Source organism: Pelodiscus sinensis, chromosome 6, assembly GCF_049634645.1.
Source record: "Pelodiscus sinensis isolate JC-2024 chromosome 6, ASM4963464v1, whole genome shotgun sequence".
NCBI classification, from domain to species: Eukaryota; Metazoa; Chordata; order Testudines; family Trionychidae; genus Pelodiscus; species Pelodiscus sinensis.
In genome coordinates, this window is record NC_134716.1 from 96,562,213 (window position 1) to 96,582,883 (window position 20,671).

A 20,671-nucleotide genomic window follows, 5' to 3' on the forward strand; every position below is an offset into this window, starting at 1 on the left:
AGCATCTGTTGTGAGATCTTAATCTGAAATACCTCTGCAGGACACAATGCATGGTGCTCCATTTATCCTAAGTATGACAGAAATGTAAGGTTAAGAGTATACACTCCATGAAACAGTGGCTCCCGGGAGTCTGTCTACTTATGACTTTGATACTTGGAAATGTAAATGTTGTAAATACTGACAAGGAACTGTCAAATTCTGCAGTAGGCAGAGCCTGTGGGAGTCTCAAAGCATAACTCTGTTGCCATCTATTGGCAACAACTGACTTTCTTCTTTTCTTTCAGCATAATTTTAGTTCCAAAGATCAGATATATCCAGAAGGCAGCTTCACTGACGTAAGCGTGGTTGAAATTGAAGCAGATGACAAGAAGTCTTTTTCAGACCAGGATCTAAAACACTTCAATTTACTTAAAAAGGAAAAAAGTACTTCAGAGGGGCACAGCAGTGGTATTGGAGGATCTTCATGCATGTCTTCTCCTCGGCAAAGTGTTTCCGATAGTGATGAGAGTGAAACAGCACAAAACACTTCAAGCACTGTACAGTATTCAACTGTCATTCTCAATGGCTACAGAGACCAGATTCCTTCAGTTCAAGTCTTTTCAAGGTCTGAATCCACCCAGCCACTGCTAGATTCAGAAGAGAAACCAGAAGATAACTCAGGAGGCTGTGACAGTGCAACTCCAAGGCAGCAGTATTTCAAGCAAAATTGTAGTCAGGATGAAACCAATACAGATGGGTCACATTTTGAAAGAGCAAAGCAAGTTACTCCTCCAATAAATGAGGAGGATCTTGTTGGGCTTGCACAACTGCAGATTTCAGATCACAGTTTACAGCAGTGTGGCTCTGGGCCAGAGCAAAATAAGCATGAATCTGCTTTGTCAGATGTGTTAAGTTCAAGTACTGAGGGTCAGATTTTGAGACTGGAAACGATGGGGATAAACACAGCAACAGTTGATGAGATACCAAAAAGTTACATGCCACAAACTGTAAGGCAAGGGGGCTATATGCCCCAGTAAGAACAGAGAGACTGCCTCTGTTAGGCCTTCACTAGTGCCTGATCCATTTCTTTTTTCCTTGTGTTTCTCATGAGTTAAGCTAACCAGTTTTATCTGATTTCAGATAAAAACATTCAGATTGATTTAGTGAAGAGAATTTGATGGAGAGTACAGGAGAGAACTATATTTCATTGGGATATTTCCAGTCCAGAATTACTGGTGATCCTATTCTAAGCACTACATAGACTGTCTTATTTGTCTGAATAATTGAACAGGTCCTTGTACTGCCTTGCTGTTTTGTTTGTCTTGTAATGTCATATTTAAACTTCACTGATTGAAAATAGCAGATTTTACTTTGTTCCATAGGCCAAAGGGGCATATAAGGCCAGGTCTACGTTGGCAGAGAAAATTGATGCAAGATACGCAACTCCAGCTACATAAATTACGTAGCTGGAATCAACATCCCTTTCTCTGATTTTTTGGAGCAGCCCCCCAGCAGAACATTATGAGAGAAATGCTCCCATCAATTTCCTTTGCTTCTCACTACAGCGAGGAGTACCACTGCTGATGAGGGCACCCCCAGGATTCGATTTAATGGGTCTTTACTAGACCTGCTAAATCAAACCCTGAAGGATTGATTACCAGCATGTCGATCCACTACCACGTCGAGATGTGCCCTAAAAGAAAAATACTAGAAGCATTCTGACATTGTGTGATATTAAGATGTCCTTTGAATAAGCTTGATTAGACAAAAGTGTGTTACTCCAAAAGTTTTTTTTTTTTTTTTTTTTTTTTTAAATCGGGAATTACTTTAAAAAAAAATTTAGTCCACACGCATCCTTGACTAATTTCATTGACTTCAGTGAAGTTAGAAAAGAGATGAATTTGGCCTCATGTTTCTAATGTAGGAGCATCAGACTAAAAAGTGTTTTAGGCCTCATGTAAAGAACTAAAAACAAAGGACTGAAGGACTTGCAAGCCATTGTCACACAGTGCAATCAAAATGCTAGCACTGCTTACCTTCCTATAAATGCTAGTCTAGTAGTCTGTTTTCTGGTGGCATTCTGCTTCTCTCTCTCTCTCTCTCTCTATATATATATATATGTACAGACACGCACACAATCTCACTCGTATATAGAGTCTAGGCATAAAAATTACTTACCTTGTAATCTGAGCCAAATGCATGGCAACTGAAATTTCATATTGAGCATTAAAAACTTTGAAGGATAATGTAGGTAAGAAAAACTCCTCTGTAGGCGAAGTGTTTATTTAAAGATGAATAACTGTTTATCTCAAGTCACTGATTAAACGTATATCTTTGATTTAAAATTGCCCTTTTACATACAAAGTTTGGATGAGGAAAGATAGGAAGTATTAAAACATAATATTCTAAAATGAATTCTCGGGTTTAGATTTAATTTTTACAAATAATTTAGGGGAGGAAAATCACTTCTTTCCTTTTGCTTTACTACCAAGAGTGGGAATCTATGATTTCCATGCCACATTGTAATGAAGTCACTGAAACAAAAAGTGGCAAAAGAAAAACAATTCCTTGTTGTAGTAAGGCACTGATATTGCTGATATTTTGAGAAAAATCTAGAACCCTAAACTTGAAAATTACATATAAAACATCTTTCCCTTTTTTATTATGAGCCTGTAAAAATCAAAATATCTAGATCCTTTGCTTGCTGCAATTCTTGACATTGCAAAAGGTCTAGAGAACATGACCTATGAAGGAAGACTAAAAGAATTTAGCTTGTTTAGTTTGGAAAAGGGAAGACTGAGGGGGGACATGATAGCAGTTTTCAGGTATCTAAAAGGGTGCCACAAGGAGGAGGGAGAAAACTTGTTCTTCCTGGCCTCTGAAGATAGAACAAGAAGGAATGGTCTTAAACTGCAACAAGGGAGGTTTAGGTTGGACATTAGGAAAAAGTTCCTAACTGTCAGGGTGGTTAAACACTGGAATAAATTGCCTAGGGTGGTTGTGGAATCTCCATCTCTGGAGATATTTAAGAGCAGGTTAGATAAATGTCTATCAGGGATGGTGTAGTTAGTACTGGGTCCTGCCATGAGGGCAGGGGTCTGGATTCGCTGACCTCTCAAGGTCCCTTCCAGTCCCAGTATTCTATGATTCTACATCAACCTCTCTTCCATTCTTCTCCTTTCTGTTTCTAACAATTCTCACACCTTACAGAGGATAGTTTCTCAAGCAACTATCCTTGAGATCCTTTCTTGTGGATCTTATTACTCGGTTAATAATAATAATCTTTACGTTTTCCCACATACCATCTGATCAGCTTTACAAAGTCATCTTCTGAACCTTGTCATTTAGTTTTTCAGTCTGCAAATAAGAAGTCACGGGCATCTCTAAATCTGTGATTCTCAGGTAATTCAGAAACACTACATGCTGTATCAGAAAAATAAAGCCTCACTTTATACCTTAAAAAAATTATTTGTTCACTTATTTTAAGATCTCTGTAATAAAGATTCCTCCCTCTGAAGGTCCTCAAATGCAGTGGTTCCAAGCTATGGCCAATGTGTCTGCTGCGGGACTTGGGAGAGCTGCTCACATAGTTCTAACTTTGCTCACCTTCATCTGCTAACTCATATTAAAGGGGAAGCATAAATTTACCTAACTCTCCATGTAAGCAGTTGCTGTCGTTGCCACAGGGGAGTTATACAGTGATGTCGGTGAGAGTGGTGAAATGGTCTATGCGGCTCTTTAAGATGCATTCTATACCATGGAAACTTTAAGAACACCTGTACTGGGATATCTGGAAAAGCTTTATTTCATTCATGTAGTGCTGCAGATTTTCTTACTTTACTGACGTATTACAGTAATAACGTATCCAGAAATGTAAGGGTTGCAGTATTGCTATGCAGAAGACTGTAACTTTGTTTTTTCAGAAACTCCTCCATAACATCTTATTTCTCCCTATTTTGAATCTTTTTTTTTCCTCCTTTCTGGAGGCATGTATCCTAACAACATCCAATAGCGCTTCCTAGATGATATCAATAATCTGCAGTACTCTATAGGTCAAACTACCACTTTACTAGAACTCATCTTTGGAGCACTAAATTAGAACTGAGGAACTCATTTCTTCATCTGATATGTGTGGAAGAATTGCTTATTCAAAAGGTCCTGGGAAGCCTATAGCTGACACTGTATATTCTGTTTTGTGGGTTTCCCTAGGTAAGATACACTTCAGCCAAAAGGAGATGAATCCTGAAAATATGTGTATTAAGAGCCTCAACATCCACATTCTTACTGCTGCATCCTTTGTGCTCTTGTCCCATTTGTCACTGAGACTTAAAAATTATGTCTTGATGCTAACATTGGAACCCTGCTCTGATTTATGTAAATAGAAGCCATTTCAGAATCATTAATTGTTTTAAATCGAAAACAAAATTAAATGTAATTTCAAAAGAAAAGAATCCCATTTTTACCCAGCCATGATAATTCAGATCTATTACTAGTGATATCTTGTATTCAGCATTGCTGCAGATTGTAACTGTCTTGCTATTGTGTGAAAGACACACTATTCCCCACCCCTGTATTTCCCATTGATACTTAAATTTCAGTATTTAGACTGCTGCAGAAGATAGAAGGAAAAGGTAGTAAATCCACATGTAGGTAGATTAACTCACTATAAAATTCACAACAGGTAAAAGCAATGAACAGTTATTGCCTTTTCATTAAATTTTTGTCTGTGCCAAAATTGTATGCTCTGCAATGTTCAGCTTTTGACCTGAAATAGTTAACTTAATTTTAAGTCTAGAAAGCATCCTTGCACTTAATTTTGTATTGGATACTGTATCTTGCAATCAGTTTTTTTTAAATGTACATTAACAGTCTACCTAGTCTTCTATTAGTATACATGCAAAGGCAGACTTTTTTTTAACTTTGGTGCACTTTAAGTTAAAATAAAGGCATTATTAAAATAAAACTACAATTAACACTGACATTGTTGTGTGCCCATTTTGATTAATTGCCAAGAACTAGCATTACTCAGATGGGAAAGAAGAAAGAATGTTGTTCGTTCAACAGTAGGGAAGAATGGAGAGTTAAGAATAAGCATCTTTTGTACACCAGCACACTTTGAATGTCTGTTTGGTGCAAATTAGCTAGTTGCTGGTCTCTTTATTCCTACAACTACTGTAAATATTGTTTTTAGTACCATACCATAAATTAATCATGGCTTAATAATCTCTCTGGCTGCTCCTGAGATCTCAGGCTGCGTCTACACTGCAGGCTTCTTGTGAAAGAGCACGTCCACACTGCAAAAGCGCATTGGAAAAGCAATGCGCTTTTGTGCAAGAGAGTGTCCACACTGCATGGACTCTGTTTCCCAAGAAAGCTCTGATTGCCATTAACAAAATGGCCACCAGGGCACCTGTGCGTCTTTCAATAGGCTGTTTTTCCACCAAAAAACGGTTTCCCGTCCACCCACACGTTTTTGTGCAAGAGCTCTTGCTCAAAAAGGAGTTATTCCTCATAGAAAAAGGAATATGTATACTGCAAAAACCCCTCTGTTCTGTTGATTCACTGTACATTTTCTTGTGCAAAAACACGCTTGAAGTGTGGACACTCCACACTCAAGTAAAAAACTCTTCAGAGTAGACATAGCTTCAGTGATTCTCTTCTCAATACTCCACCCAGACAAAGCCCCAATATTTGGCAGCAGCCAAGGATTGCAAGCCACAGCCTGGGAGAAGCAAAGCAGAAGTAGCTTTAAGACCCCTTTGTGTTCTGCAGTCTTGGGCTGAGCTGTTTACCATCTAAGTGTCTGGCTGAAGTCACACTAAGGTTGATTGTCAGGAGTGGCTGAAACACAGGGATATGTCACTAGAGATTCCTTATTTTGGCATCTGGGAAAGGGTTGGCATATGATGGTTATGAGAGTTATTCAGCACCAAGGGACTCCCCACTGACATCTGTATATGGAAGTAAGTCTCCTATAGCTGGGTTTAGAATCCTTCGATACCAGCAATGCAGCCAAGGTTTGAAACCTAAATCAGCCTTTTGATGTGGGATTATCATGTGCCTGATGTAACCCCTCTTTTTAACTTCAGTAATAGCTGTCTTGCAGCTTTATTGTGGGCAGAGTCCAAATTGTTATCTGTATTCTTATGCCATTCACATCGCTGCATTGATTTAACCAAAAATAGGTTCCCAAACTGGAACCTGACTGAACATGTGTTGGTGCTCTTCCTCTGTTTCTAATTATTTAATTGCATTTAAAAAGCATATTTAAATTTCCTGATATTATTTTTCCATATCATCGCTTGCTGCTGCTGTCATGTAAACCCCATCTCTGCTAAAATGTTCTCCATCCTAACGGGCAAAAATTTTGGCAATTTTGTCTTAAACATTTGTCTATTTTTACTACTGCAATAAGAGTATATTTGACACTAAACATGCTGCTATTTCAGTTTTCAATAGCTATAATAAACTTCAGATGAAGAAGTGGGTTCTACCCACGACAGCTCATGATACCATTTACATATTTTGTTAGTCTTTAAAGTGTTACCAGACTATTTGTTGTTTTTTAAGTTTTGCTGTTATAGACTAAATCAGCTACCCCTCTGAAGCTATAATAAACTTGTAATTCGTTTTAAATATAATAAAATGCATTGCTGAAGTCCCTATTTTGAGCATCTTTCCATTTCAATTAAAATGGAATTGAAGCAAAAACTTAATTTTTTCTTGTAAATTTGGTTCGTAAATGAGAGAACTGCACTCTGTAGGGTGTGGGGGCCAGGTGGGAAGAGTTTGAAGCCAGAGTCTCTTAACTATTACTCTTGATTCATAAATCGTGGCTGTGTGCTAAAAAAAAACGAAGTAGAAAAGGTGAAGCTACTGTTCTACAAACGTGTTCTTAATAATTGCTCTTTCATTTGTCATGGCTTTTGCAGGCTAAACCATTCTTAAAGGGAAAGCAAGGATTCTTCATTTTTAATATAACAGTAGTTTTAAAATGTCTGTTCTTAAGAAGTTGATACTTGACCCTCATCTCTAAGGGTGTGTCTACACTGCATTCCTCTTTTGAGAGAGGACTGCAAAAGCAGGCAAACGAAGCACAGATTTGAATTTCCCACACTTCATTTGCATAATTGCGACCAGCCGCTTTTTCGAAATACCCTATTTCGAGATTAAAAAAATGCCATTTAGATGCAAAATGCAGGACAATGTAGCACTTTAAAGACTAACAAGATGGTTTATTAGATGATGAGCTTTCGTGGGCCAGACCCACTTCCTCAGACATTTCTATCACTATTTAGATGCAATTATTTCAAGAAAAAAACGTTCTTTCGAAATAACCCTTACTCCTTATAAAATTAGGTTTATTTCGAAAAAAGGGTTTTTTCTCGAAATAAGCAGTGAGGAATTCTGTGGCACCTTATAGACTAACCGAAGTGTTGGAGCATAAGCTTTCCTAGGCATAGATCCACTTTGTCAGATGCATGTAGTGGTAATTTCCAGAGGCAGGTATAAATATGCAGGCTAGAGATGATGAGGTGGACCCAATCAGGGAGGATGAGGCCACTTCTAGTAGCTGATCTGGAGGTGTGAATACCAAGAGAGGAGAAGCTGCTTTTGTAGTTAGCAAGCCATTCACAGTCTTTGTTTAATCCTGAGTTGATTGTGTCAAACTTGAAGATGAACTGTAACTCAGCAGTTTCTCTTTGAAATCTGGTCCTGAAGTTTTTTTGCTGCAGGATGGCTACCTTTAGATCTGCAATTGTGTGTCCAGGGAGAGTGAAGTGTTCCCCTACAGGTTTTTGTATAGTGCCATTCCTAATATCTGATTTGTGTCCATTTATTCTTTTACATAGGGACTGTCTAGTTTGGCTGATGTATATAGCAGAGGGGCATTGTTGACACATGATGGCGTATATTACGTTAGTAGATGTGCAGGAGAATAAACCAGTGACAGTATGGCTGATCTGGTTAGGTCCTGTGATGGTGTTGCTGGTGTATATATGTGGGCAGAGTTGGCACCGAGGTTTGTTGCATGGATTGGTTCCTGAGTTAGAGATATAATGGTGCGGTATATAGTTGCTGGTAAGAATATGCTTCAGGTTGGCGGGTTGTCTGTGGGTGAGGACTGGCCTGCCTCCCAAGGCCTGTGAAAGTGAGGGATAATTGTCCAGGATGGGTTGTAGATCACTAATGATGCGTTGGAAAGGTTTAGGTGAGGACTGTAGGTGATGGTCAGTGGTGTTCTGTTGGTTTCTTTCTTGGGCTTGTCCCGTAGCAGGAGGCTTCTGGGTACACGTCTGGCTCTGTTAATCTGTCTCCCCACTTCCTCGTGTGGGTATCTTAGTTTACAGAATGCTTGTTGAAGATCTTGTAGGTGTTGGTCTCTGTCTGAGGGGTTGGAGCATATGCGGTTGTACCTCAGTGCTTGGCTGTAAACAATGGATCACGTGGTGTGTCCGGGATGGACGCTGGAGGCATGCAGGTAAGCATAGCGGTCAGTAGGCTTTCGGTATAGGGTGGTGTTTATGTGACCGTCACTTATTGCCTGCATTTGCATTCCTCTCTCTAAAGAGGAATGCAGTGTAGACATACCCTAATTGACTTTTAGCTTCAGCTGTTACCAACTCACTGGAGACCAGCTCAGAATGGAACAGTTAGAAGTTCCACATTTGCTTTAAATAGATCTTTGTAAGTCAGGAATGCCATAAAAGCATCAATACTTCAGAAACACACTTCTTCTATAAAATATAAGTAGATAACACTAGCCCTGTGATAACAATAATGATTATAACTGTGTGACTTCCATCTTGTTTTATAGACTTGTGTGTCTTGCAGGCAGTCCAATAGCTGTGGTCATTATATTTATTTGTTGACAATTACTTACTGGTTTTTAAAATAGTAAATGAGCAAGCTTTGCTATTTTGTTTCAGATCACACCTCTTTTTTGTTTTTCCCTATCAAAACATACTGCTTACATGGACACTGTCAAAGTGCAGTCTACTTGGATATTTTTTTCCATTTTAAGTTAAACGGACTCCTTCCAGACTATTTGTTGTTTTTTCAGTTTACCTGTACAGACTAACTTGGCTATCCCCTGAAACTTCCTTGTTTTTAGTAATTATAAAATATTTTTCAGAATGTGAAAAATGCAACAAAAGAGGAAACTGTGAACCTGAGTATACAAAGTATTTTTTTCAGTTCTAGTGCTCTTCATTGTTTAAAATCAAATGATTTTAAAAGGTTATTCCTTTTAAGCATGATGTCTTTCCTCTGTCAGGTAGGTAGGAAGGGAATGCAAATTAGGTGTGAAAGCAGATGCATAATAATTGTGCATTTCTATATACAGTGCAGTAAAATTTAGCTTAAAATAATAATATCACAATGAGTTACTTAATAACAAGCTGGTTATAATATTTTATTGGATTCTAGAGACTAGTACTAAATATTAAATACTGTGAATTAAAAAGGCATTTAAATAACTTCCCTCATAGACTATAGACACTCACATGTTAATGAAAATATCAATACAATTTCTAGACATCTGTAACATTTTGACAGTGAATGTAAATACCAAATGGAGTTTACTATTGTTTATATATTCAATCAATTCACATATAACCAGAAATTAAACTTGCAAGTGCTGCTTAAGCCTCCTTTATATAAAAACAATGAAATCGCATTCCAGTATTAATTCCTTTGCAAGCTATTGCATGTTTATTGTCATGTAAGTGTTGTAACCTGTGTTAACAATTTTATTGTAATCATAAATGTCTGCCTTTTTTTTATTGTATTGTACCTGAATGTTGCTTTTCTATTACTAAATTTTATAAAGTAAATTTAAAAAAAAATCCCACACCTCTGCCATTACTGTGTTTGCATGTTGTCTTAAGGCTAATTTTAAGCAATTTGGCTTTTTTGGTTTTATACAGTTGTCATGCAAATATCACATTTTGGACACTGTGCCAAACTACTAAAAATCAAGAAAACTTTCCAGAGATTTAAGTGGCTGTGGAAGAGTCAGATGGAGATGTCTTTTTAACATTAGATTGAGCAAAAGCATGTGAGTATATATTTGAGATCTGACTACACTGGTAGGCATTGTACTCTTTCTGGTTGTTTATATCATGCCTTTTACTGCTCTGGTAATATGTGACAACGGCAACTGACCTGTAAGGCAGTGTAACCTAGTGCAAAGAGTCAAGAACTGGCAGTTAGCAAAACCATGAATATAACAGGTTTTCTAATGACTAGATGTGAAGCTGGGGTAGGGGGAGCAGGTTGCCTAATGAACTAGTCATGATCAGGAAAGAATATGCTATTGTCTGATAATTAGCAGAGATCTTGCTGGAAGTTTGAGAGTAGAATTCCAGGCAGCCTTGTTTGTTACAAGCTTAATTGGGGAAAAGATGTTAAAATCAAGCTTGTGCTGGAAGCCATGACACTCATTATGAGTAATATATTGCAGACAGATGTGCTCATCTTCCAGCTCATTGGGCTTCTCCCAGAGAGGAATTATAATAGTCCATGTAAAAGCTAACTTGTTCTGAGCTGCATATGATACGTATCCTGAGCCAAATTGTGATTGCACATGAAGTCAAGTGTCAGAACAGTGATTTGGTGAGAGTGAAAATGGTTTCATTTAGGACAATAAATGACCCATTGCAAGAGTGCAATAAAGTGGAGCAGGAAAAAAAATTAGAATCTGGAACTGTACTTTTAAAAACATTGACAGCATAGGTAAAATACCTGGTATGGGAGTGAGCTGAGGAGGGTAGATCTTTGTACAGGCAGTCCCCGGGTTATGTACAAGATAGGGACTGTAGGTTTGTTCTTAAGTTGAATTTGTATGTAAGTCGGAACTGGTACATATTGTAGGGGAAACTCTAGCCAAACATTTTTTTTAGTTTTGGATAGCATAGGGAAAGGTTAACTCCCCTCTAATGTTTGTTTTGCTATCTGTTCCCCTGTTCAGAAGATTTCACATCTATTTCTGTCCCTGTGACAAACTCAGGACTAAAGGGGTAACTCATCAAATACCAAACAGCTCTGCACCATGCTTTGAGCTAATAGCTTTATTTCCACACACCACCCAGGGTTCTAGGAGGAGGGTCCTTTTTTTGCTAACACAATGAGGCCAGCACTTTGTTTGTTTTGGTGGAGTCTTTGTTTGCCCAGGGAGCCCAGCATGTATAGGGGGAGGAGGGGCGGAGAGGCTGCTTTTGTCTGCTGTTCAGCAGCCTGTTGCTCAGGGGAGGGGGCAGCCTGTTGCTGGCAGGAGGGGAGGGGGGAGGCGTGCAGGATGCGAGGCCGCGGGGGGGGGGGGGCAGCGGGCGTAGGGAGGCACTTTTCCTCTGCCCGGCAGCTCTGCAGGACCCCAGTCGGAGCCGGCCCGAGGAGGAGGAGGATCCTAGGACCCAGGTGAGCGAGCCCCGGGAATGCTGCTGCGCATGTGCAGGAGTTGCCTCACCCCGTTCGTATCTAGGGATCCGACGTAAGTCGGATCCACGTAAGTCGGGGACTGCCTGTACAGATACAGGGGAGAGTTTATTGAACATACTAATAATAAGGAAATAGTTTATTCATAAAGTTCAGTATAAGAAAAGCAAGGTATGCTCTTAAAAAGCTAAACCCAGAGTCCTTGTGCTAAAACATTTACCCACTGTTCTGCATTTACTGTTCTCTCCCTGCACACAAAGGCTGTGTCTACACTGCAGGGATTTTGGGCAAAAAGCTTTTTGCAGCAAAACTTCTTGCGCAAAAGCACGTCCACACCTCAAAAGCGATGTGCTTTTGTGCAAGATAGCATCCACTCTGCATGGACGCTCTTGCACAAGAAAGTTCTGATTAGTCATTCACAGAATGGCCATCAGAGCACCTGTGCTTCTTCTGATAGGCTCTTTTTGCACAAGAAACCCCTGTTGAGCGTCCACCCACACCTTTCTTTGGGAGAGGAATAACTACCGCAAAAAGCCCTCTGTTCTGCCGTTTTACTGTAAATTTTCTTGCACAAAAAAGTGCTTGAGGTGTGGACCCTCCACCGGTTTTTGCACAAAACAACCTGTTTTGTGCAAAAACCTTGTAGTGTAGACATAGCCAAAGTGATGGAGAGCAACAATGCTAGCTAGCAACCTGAATAGCTATTTACATGTACAATCAAAGTTACAGCACTTGCAACTGTAACATTTTACCAATGTATATAAGACCACAGGCTTCTCTTTTTTAAATTACCTGCCCAGTAATAATTTGGGAGTAAATAGATAATTCTTTTGTGACTGCAATTCTGTTGACTTTTCAAGACTGACAGACTCTCAGTATACCAATGTTTGTCTTCCTTAGCCATCTTTTTCTGCTTTTTTTGGGGGAGGGGGGGGGAGGGAGAATCCTCTTATGTTAAGATAAAACCTTATATAATGTGTTTTACTTTAACAGTGTCTGTTGCCATGACACTTAGACATTTCACTTTGTAGATCATGAGACTGAAAACTAGGAGCAGAATAAAAAGCAGTGGATCACACTAGAAGTCTTAAGACTTAATTAACATGGAGAATGTAATCTAAAGCTTGAAAAGAGTTTGTAGCACCATACATTAATGGGAGTGTGGGTGCTCCTATCTATGCCACTAACTTGATGTGACTTTCTGTAAGTCATTTAAACCTTCTATGCCTCCATCCCTTAATCTGTAACCAGAATGTCCTTTACTTTTTATGTTGAGATGAAAATAATAAGTCAAAAGGTGCTGTCAGTGGCTTTCATTTTAAGGAGTAGCAACCGAGGAAAGGTGTGTGGCGGGAGAAATTGGCAGTTTTCTCTTCAGTGGGGTAAATTCTGCCTTCAGTGGGGCTGAGTAACATTTTATTGAGCTGGATTTACCTGAGTTATAGGTACTCGGTCATGAAAAACAACTCTCCACACAGTTTGTATTATTTCTATCATGGTGGAAATCTTAGATATCTCCCAAATGTCTTATCCCATTGAGTAAAATAAAATGTAACAGTAAATAAAGTACACCTTAAATTGGGGCACAGTTAAGACTTCAGTGTTAACTATATATTTGAGTTTGCCTGTCTGATCAAGTACTGATGAAATGGGTTTTACCCATGACCACTCATGATCCTATATATTTGTTAGATTCTAAGGTGCCACAGGACTACCTGTTGCTTTTAAAGTTACAGACTAACATAGCTACCCCTCTGAGACTTTCCTCCTAAAAGATAAGAGCGAGGACCACTTAATTTGATCTACAGCTTTCTCTTATAACTTAAAACAAGGTAAGAGTTTGGTTTTGCTGGAAAAGTGGGATGTGCCTAGAATAGGATTCCTTCTCATGAAAAACATATAGAAAAGAGACTATCTCCAGGCAGCTGAAAGGAGTTGGCTGGGGACACACCTCCCTAACACTGGCCTAGCCTCATGCTTCACACCCCCAGATGCTCTTTTGGGAAGGGAGGCTGAAGTTCTCCCTGCCCCCAATTTATACTGGAACATTGCTGACTGTTCCTTTTAGTCAGGGAGCAAGGAGAAAGTACACAGTTTGCTGCATTCCTAACTCTGACTGGAGAATGCAGCAGGCAGATGAACCTAGAACTGCCCCCAGTCAGGAGCCATGCACACCTCCCCCACCTGTGCCCACTGGAGCTGCAGCAGCCATGGCCTGCCTGCTGCATTCTCCAGTCAGAGTTAGGAATGAGATACTTCTCACCTGGCCCCAAGCTGCTGTGGTGAAGGAGGGTTGGGATAGTCTCCTCTCTGGAGCAGTCTGCATACTGAACCCTCATCCCCGGCTCTATCCCAAACAGTGATTCACATGACGTGCATACATTCTCACTTTATTTTCCAAAAATCGAGTTAACGCCAGGTAAATCTTTTAGTTAGCATATAAGGAGAAAGGACTCTGATCCTTTTCCATTTATAGATAATTCCTGAGAGAGACTTCAAGCTTAAAATATTGCTGTATTTTTAGTAAGCAATGTTGATAACCACCTTGAGCCCTGGGAGGGTGTGTTTACACAGCAAAGTTATTTCAAAATAATGTCTGTTATTCCAAAATAACTATGTGACAATACACACAGCAATTCCTTTCTTTCAAAATATTTTGAAATAACGGAGGGCTTATTCTAACTTCTGTAAACCTCATTCTATGAAGAATAATACCTATTCCAAAATAGCTATTTCACAATAAGGCCTATGTAGATGCTTCACTTCTGCTATTTCAAAATAGAATGGCCCTAGTGAGGAGCTATTCTAAGTTATTCCTCCTGGGGCTCTAAATCAAGATAATACATCTACATTAAGAGAGCCTGCCTTGGACTAATTTTGAGGTTTCCCTGCAGTGCAGATGTGCTATTTCGAAATAAGCTATTTCAGAATAACTGTTCTAGAATAGCTTATTCCTGAATAACTGTGCAGCGTAGAAGTAACCTGAGTCTCCTTAAGTAGCTGCATTCACATTTTTTGTTCTGTATGTTGGCATGGTCCATTCTCAATAAGCAATGCAGCTCCTACCGAGGGTGTGAAACCAGTTTATCATCTGGATTTAGCAGGGACACAGCTGTACTCTGGCTACACAGGCATAAGTATATAGATTGTAGTCAAATTAACAGAGCAATAGTTACTAAGTGCTGGAATTGAGCCTATTTATTTAAACAGTTACTGGAACTCATAGAACTGAAAGTGATAGGGAGTGACGGGAAAGGTTTGCTTTCCACAGGAAATACATGCTGAAGTGCAATACTCATCAAGACAGTGTAACGGTGCCAGATTCCAGACAGTACTGATTTGCTCTGTTAATATAATTGTGGAAATGAGCAAGTAAAGTACAAGTAAGGAACTCTTAGTGCCTCTAAGGCACATAGTTGATGAACCAGCATATGCTGCAAAAGCTGTATTTACAAAATGTTTTTACCTTAAACTTTCAGCAACATGTTCTACTTATTTTGCACTGCTTATAATTTTAATATAATTGCTGTGAGGTACGAAATGACTTCCTGCTCTTGCCTTTCACAAAACAAGAACGAGCTTGAGCCAAAGACTATAGAAAATTAACCCAAAAAAGGCTTGAGCTGTTTTTCAAAGGAAATGATGGCATTACATGCCTAGCTCCCTTTGCCGGCCAATGGGAGCTGAATTCCAAATGTAAGTACCTCTTCCAAATCCTTGGCCCCACCAGCTCTTTTGTTCACCAACGGGTTGGGATGATGAGCCAGTTACTGCCAGCCCAACAGGAAAGAGAACAATTGCCTGGAATACCTCCATTGGACTAAATAATATGTAATTTAAGGCCTGAGCCTGCAATCTGCCTCCCCCCAGCAACTGTGATCTTATTCAGCACTCTGCATCCTTAAGCCGTCCGTGTGAACTGGTGACTAACACCAGTTAGAGTGCTGCAAATCCACACATCTGTTTCATACCTCCCCTCCCCCCCGAAGATAGTCACTTCCATGGATGTGGGTGAAGCTATTCATGGCTTCATTTTAGTAGATATGGATTTGGATACAAGTTTTGTATAGGTGCAGGACTCCAGTTATCTTGCACTTATTTAGTTGGTTTGCACATTTCCTCACAGGCCAGCAGTGTTACACTCAGCATAGCATAGCACTAGCCTACCCCAGCTACAACACTTACGTTATCCACTTTACCCATAATATTTTGTTCCTGCTGTTTTAATTCCACCTCTTGCTCATAGAAGAGAAGACTCACAAGGTCCCTCTCTCTCTCTCTCTCGCTCTCTCTACATACCCACTGGCCTGATAGCCAGATTAAGCTGCTTTAAGGATGCAGGTAACTTCCCAATGCACGGACTTCAGATCTTGTCTGGGTCTGGGTCTGGGTCCAGGCAGTGGCTCGCTTGGATCATGCCTGGCCTAGCCCTGAAACCTGACTACTAGGCTGAGAGTATGGAGTTCTGGCTCATAAAAGGCTAAAGCCCCCAGTACTGCTAATGAATCATCATGAGCTGGCAGGCGTAGCTAGTTGTAAATATCCTCATGAGTATAAGGAGCAAGGTTCCTGCTGGAGAGGTTACATTTTTGGCTCCAGCTGCTGGCACCAGGCCTGCAAGAGCAGATGCAGCTTTTTCCCGTACTCTCAAATTTCTCACTAGGCATAAACTGCAGCTATGTTATAAGGGGAACAGGGTGTGGCAAACACATGCTCTCACTGACCAGTCCCCTGTCCACTATTTCAGAGTAGGGCTGGAACCAGGAGGAAAGTGCTGCTTTGAAATAAGCTGGGGGGGCAAAGGGCACCAAAAGCAGGGGCTTATGCAGCTAGCCACAGATTTTTTCTTTGCATGTATCAGGGTCAGCCTCTAAAAAGTATCCTTAGCGTCAGCTAGCACTGAAGGGGCTTGGGCTATGACCTGTCCCACTTCCTCCCCCCAGCATACATACACCCCATCCCGAAATAGAAGTTGTTTGCAAGGGCATCAGGGTTGCAAAAATTTTGGTGGTGGCCAGAATGCCTAGAGCCTGCACCCCTCCTCCACCCACCTAAGACTGGGAGGGAGATTGGGTGCTAATGCAGGCTCTCAGAGTGAGTTGGGTGCAGAAGGAGTTCTGGTGTGCTGGCTCTGGGATGGTGTGAGGTGACCAGCCAGCAGGTTGAAAGGCAATATGGGTACAGGAGCAAGTCAGGGGTGCAGGCTCTGACCTGAAGCAGGGGGTTGGCTCCGGGAAGAAGTTTAGGGGCAGGAGGGGGATGGTGAGTAGTGGGTGTCATGCTCCTGTACCAAATATACAGTAGCTACAGAGTTTGCTTATACACACTGAATATGTTCATTGTAAGATCCTGCAATGCTCTGCCACACTGCAGCTGAGATTAGTTTAAGGTGTTTCCTGCACTGAGCTACCTAGTGGCTGCACCATAATACAGTTCAGCATTCCATAACATCTCCCTTGTTAAGTTCTACATTCCTATCATTTACAATATTTACGCTATCACACTGTCTTTGAAGTTCAGGGTGTATCAGTCTGTTAAGTGTCTCTAAATCACATTGCTTTTCTGAGTATAGGAACTGAATGTGTAATTTTTTTCTTAACAGTTGAAGTTCTCCATTGCTTTTCTCCATCCAATTTGACACAAACAGCATCACAGTTCTAAACCCAACAGTTCTCTAACTGAATGACGTCTGTTGTAAAAGCTCTTTCTGCCATTTTTATGCAAATTGGCTACTCTCTTCACGTCCGGCCATGTTGTAGATAGAATTACTGCTCCAACTTTTTCTGAGTTGTCTTTCCATCAGGAAATCTCCTGCACTATACTCAAGAGTTGCTGTTGGTATTGAACTATAACTCAGAAAAGCAAGTAATAGACCAGGGGTAGGCAATAAGATGGTGGCAGTTCACCAAGGCTAGCCTGTAGTAGCCTGCCAGCACTGTATTTACCTGCACCTCCACAGGTGTAGGAAACTGTAGCTCCTGTTGGCTGCAGATTGGCTGGGAATGGCAATGAGAGCTGTGGGAAGCAGCAAGGAATTGTAATCTGCTTCCCATAGCTCCCATTAGGTGGGAATGGTGATTTGTCCCAAGGGAACTGCAGTCACCCATACTGTGGGTATACAGACAAATGCAGCAGCCCACCAGGGACTAAATTTATCCAGCTTATGGGTCAGTATTTGCTCACCACTGTGATAGACCCTCTTGGCTATCTGTATAGCTTCTCATTCTCCTTTTACTTGTGGGGAGTGTGGACTGCTGCTACTAATATGATCATAACCATATTTCATTGGGAATGACCTAACTTTTGCTGCAGTGTACTGTGGTCTATTGCCCATCACAAGTTGTTCTGGAGTATCAAATGAGCAAAAACATACTTCAAGCTTCTCAATAAAATGCAAAGTGTTATTTCTCTCCAATACATCACTGCTACATATCTGCAGAAATAGTCACAATGACCAGGTAATGATGCCCTCTTAATTTGTGTAAAACTGCAACTAGTACCTCCCAAGATTTCTCTGATAGGTGTGTTTCTATTTTTCAACATTGTCTCCCTCGCTGATTTGTACTGGATCTCCTTTCCAAAGTTCAGAATCATCAGATCCTCTGTTGAGGCCTTTCACCTTTCTCATTAGGCTTTTCATGACTTCCACACGATGCCTGAGAAGACTGTTGGTCTTTGATCACATGCACTCTGAATGCATAGATTTTATCTGTGTCAGTCATTTCTGTGGTGAGCTGGCCCATGAAGTTCAGAATACCTCTAAGGCTAGTCCAAGCTGAGTCTGGAAGGTGTTGAAGGTGACTGTAAGTAGCTTCAGAGCTTGCTTATCCACACCACCTGTATTCCTCATAAGATCCTTTAAAACTCTTCCAGGTATGGTTGAGGGTCATTTAAATAAGATATTTTGCCCATGATGCCACCTAGTGGCCAAACAGTATAATACAATTTTGAGGGGTGGAGGGCTTGAAAGTCACAGGGAAGTACGTAGTTTGGTTCGGCCTCTTGTTCACAGGACTTCAGGGAAAAGTTAATAGGTACTAGAGCGCTCAAAAAGCTGGGGTTCCAGGTGCAAATATTCTCTGTTCCCTGAGGTTTACTCAAAAGGGAGAATGGCCTCTGGGACCACTGCTGCAAAGGTAAATTGGGCAGGAACTGTAGGTTGTCTCAATATTGTAGTATTCAGGGGCTGAAGAATATGGCTGGATTCCAGCACACAGAGCTCAAGTGGTTACTGTCCTAGCACATCAGTATGTGATGAAGTGACTTTTGGCTTGATATAGCTTCTGAGTTGTGTCTGCATCTCCCTGACCATTTCCAATTACCATTTGGCTATGGTAATTCTTTCTCTGATAACTATAATGCTGTCCTCTGACACGGTCACAGTCTTGCTTGTGAGCTCCATTTCTTTCTCCTGGTTGTATCTTCAATATTGTCTCCACTTCCCACTTTGAGGTGGGAGAGGGAATACTGCTGTAAGGTCTGAAAACGTCTCATCCTGAGTCTGTCTTTTTTACCCTCTCAGATTATCCAGGCACTCTGCATTTGATAGAGGCCTTGTCCTGGATGGTCTGTTCATTGCAGGTGCCATGGCTTTTGGAGCATGAAAAAAATTTGATTTATTGTTTTCCATATGGGCCATGATAGAATTTTTTTAATAGGTGTGTGACTATACCTCCCTGGGATTCTTCCCAGTATTGGGGACCCTCAGAGATGCATGCAGTGTGTGTATGGGGAATGTGCCAGTTTGAAAAACACCCATCTTACTGTTTTTCCCATGCTGCCTGAGATGAGACTCTGCACAAGTATGTTGACATAAGGTGGGAATCATACCCTTAGCTGACAGTGTACATGTACCCAGACCACAGCATCTGTCTTGACTAGAGCAGTGGCTCTCAACCTTTTTGGACGACTGTACCCTTTGCATGCCTCAAGTTTCACATGTCACTCAAAAACTACTTGGTTACAAAATCAAACATAAAAATACAGAAGTGTCACAGCACACCATTACTGAAAAATTGCTCACTCATTTTCACTATATAATAAAATCAATTGGATTATAAATATTATACCTACATTTTAGTTTACAGTATATACAAGTCACTGTATCAAATGTTAAAAGTTTTAGAGGGGTAGCTGAGTTAGTTTGTAACAGGAAAAACTTTTTAAAAACCACAAATGGTCCAGTAGCACCTTAAAGACTAACCAAACATGTAGATGGTATCATGAGCTTTCTGAAGAAGTGGGTTGTGCCCATGAAAGCTCATGACACCATCTACATGTTTTGTTAGTCTTGAAGGTGCTACTAGACTATTAATTTTTGTAATGAAATTTTAGTTTGTATGACCACATTAGAGAATTGTATGTAAGCAAACATTGAGATGAGCTGATGTACCCCTTAGAATGGGTGTGGGCGAAATATGGCTTATGGGCTGGATCCAGCCCACTAAACATTCAGATCTGGCCCATCCCAATCTTCTTGGCCACCAATGTCCCTCAGTCCAGTGGGACCCTCAGGCAGGCTCCCTACTTGCTGCAGCCTCACAGACACACACTGACCACTGCTGGGTTATCTCTGTGCAGAGCATCTCTTTGGGAGAAAGAGATCACCAGCACCCCAGCACACTCCTTGCAGCTCTCATTGGCCAGAAACTGGCTAATAGGAGCTGACTGGGCCATGCTGTGTGAAGCCCACCTCCTTCCAGGGCATGTGCCACACAGAGACACCCACACTGGCCCCACCAGCCAGCTGCTTGAACTGCTGTGTGGTGGCACAGCATGTCCTGAGAGTCCTACTGGCTGCTGGTTGGGAGCTGTCTGAGGTAAGCACCTCCCAGCCAGAGCCTGCACCTGGTACCCCACTCCCACCTACACCCCCAACGTCCTGACCCAGATCACAATCCCTTCCTGCCCCAGGTTACAACACCCCACACTCCTGCACTCCAAACCTCTACTCCAAGCGCCTTTTTGCGCCCAACATCCATCTCAGACCCCTCCGATCTTCCATTAAAATAATAGAATAGTGCCGCCCTTGACATCAGGGATAGGGAACCTCTTTTGGGTTGGGTTCTACCCTTATATGGAAACTTGTTATCCAAAGATCAAAATGTGCTTTAAAATATACACTTACTATACATGTGACAAATAGGCATTTTATAGAAAAGGAAACAGGTATACAGACACTCATCCAAGAAAGGGTGACAGAGCCAGGAAAAGAAGAATCTTGATCTCCTAATTTCTAGTTCTATACCTGTCTCAC

At 40.9% G+C, this 20,671-nt stretch overlaps 1 protein-coding gene across 2 annotated transcripts in view; it reads left to right on the forward strand.

Annotated features, from left to right (window-relative positions):
• The window catches only part of IL6ST (interleukin 6 cytokine family signal transducer), an 88,917-nt gene extending 68,511 nt beyond the window's left edge, over nucleotides 1-20,406 (forward strand). For both annotated transcript variants that reach the window (XM_006139561.4, XM_006139563.4), the window contains exon 16: nucleotides 285-20,406. In XM_006139561.4, the coding sequence (XP_006139623.1) occupies nucleotides 285-1,016 (732 nt within the window). In that variant the 3' untranslated portion in view covers nucleotides 1,017-20,406. The remainder of the gene's footprint in view (nucleotides 1-284) is intronic.
• The last annotated feature ends 265 nt before the right edge of the window (nucleotides 20,407-20,671 follow it).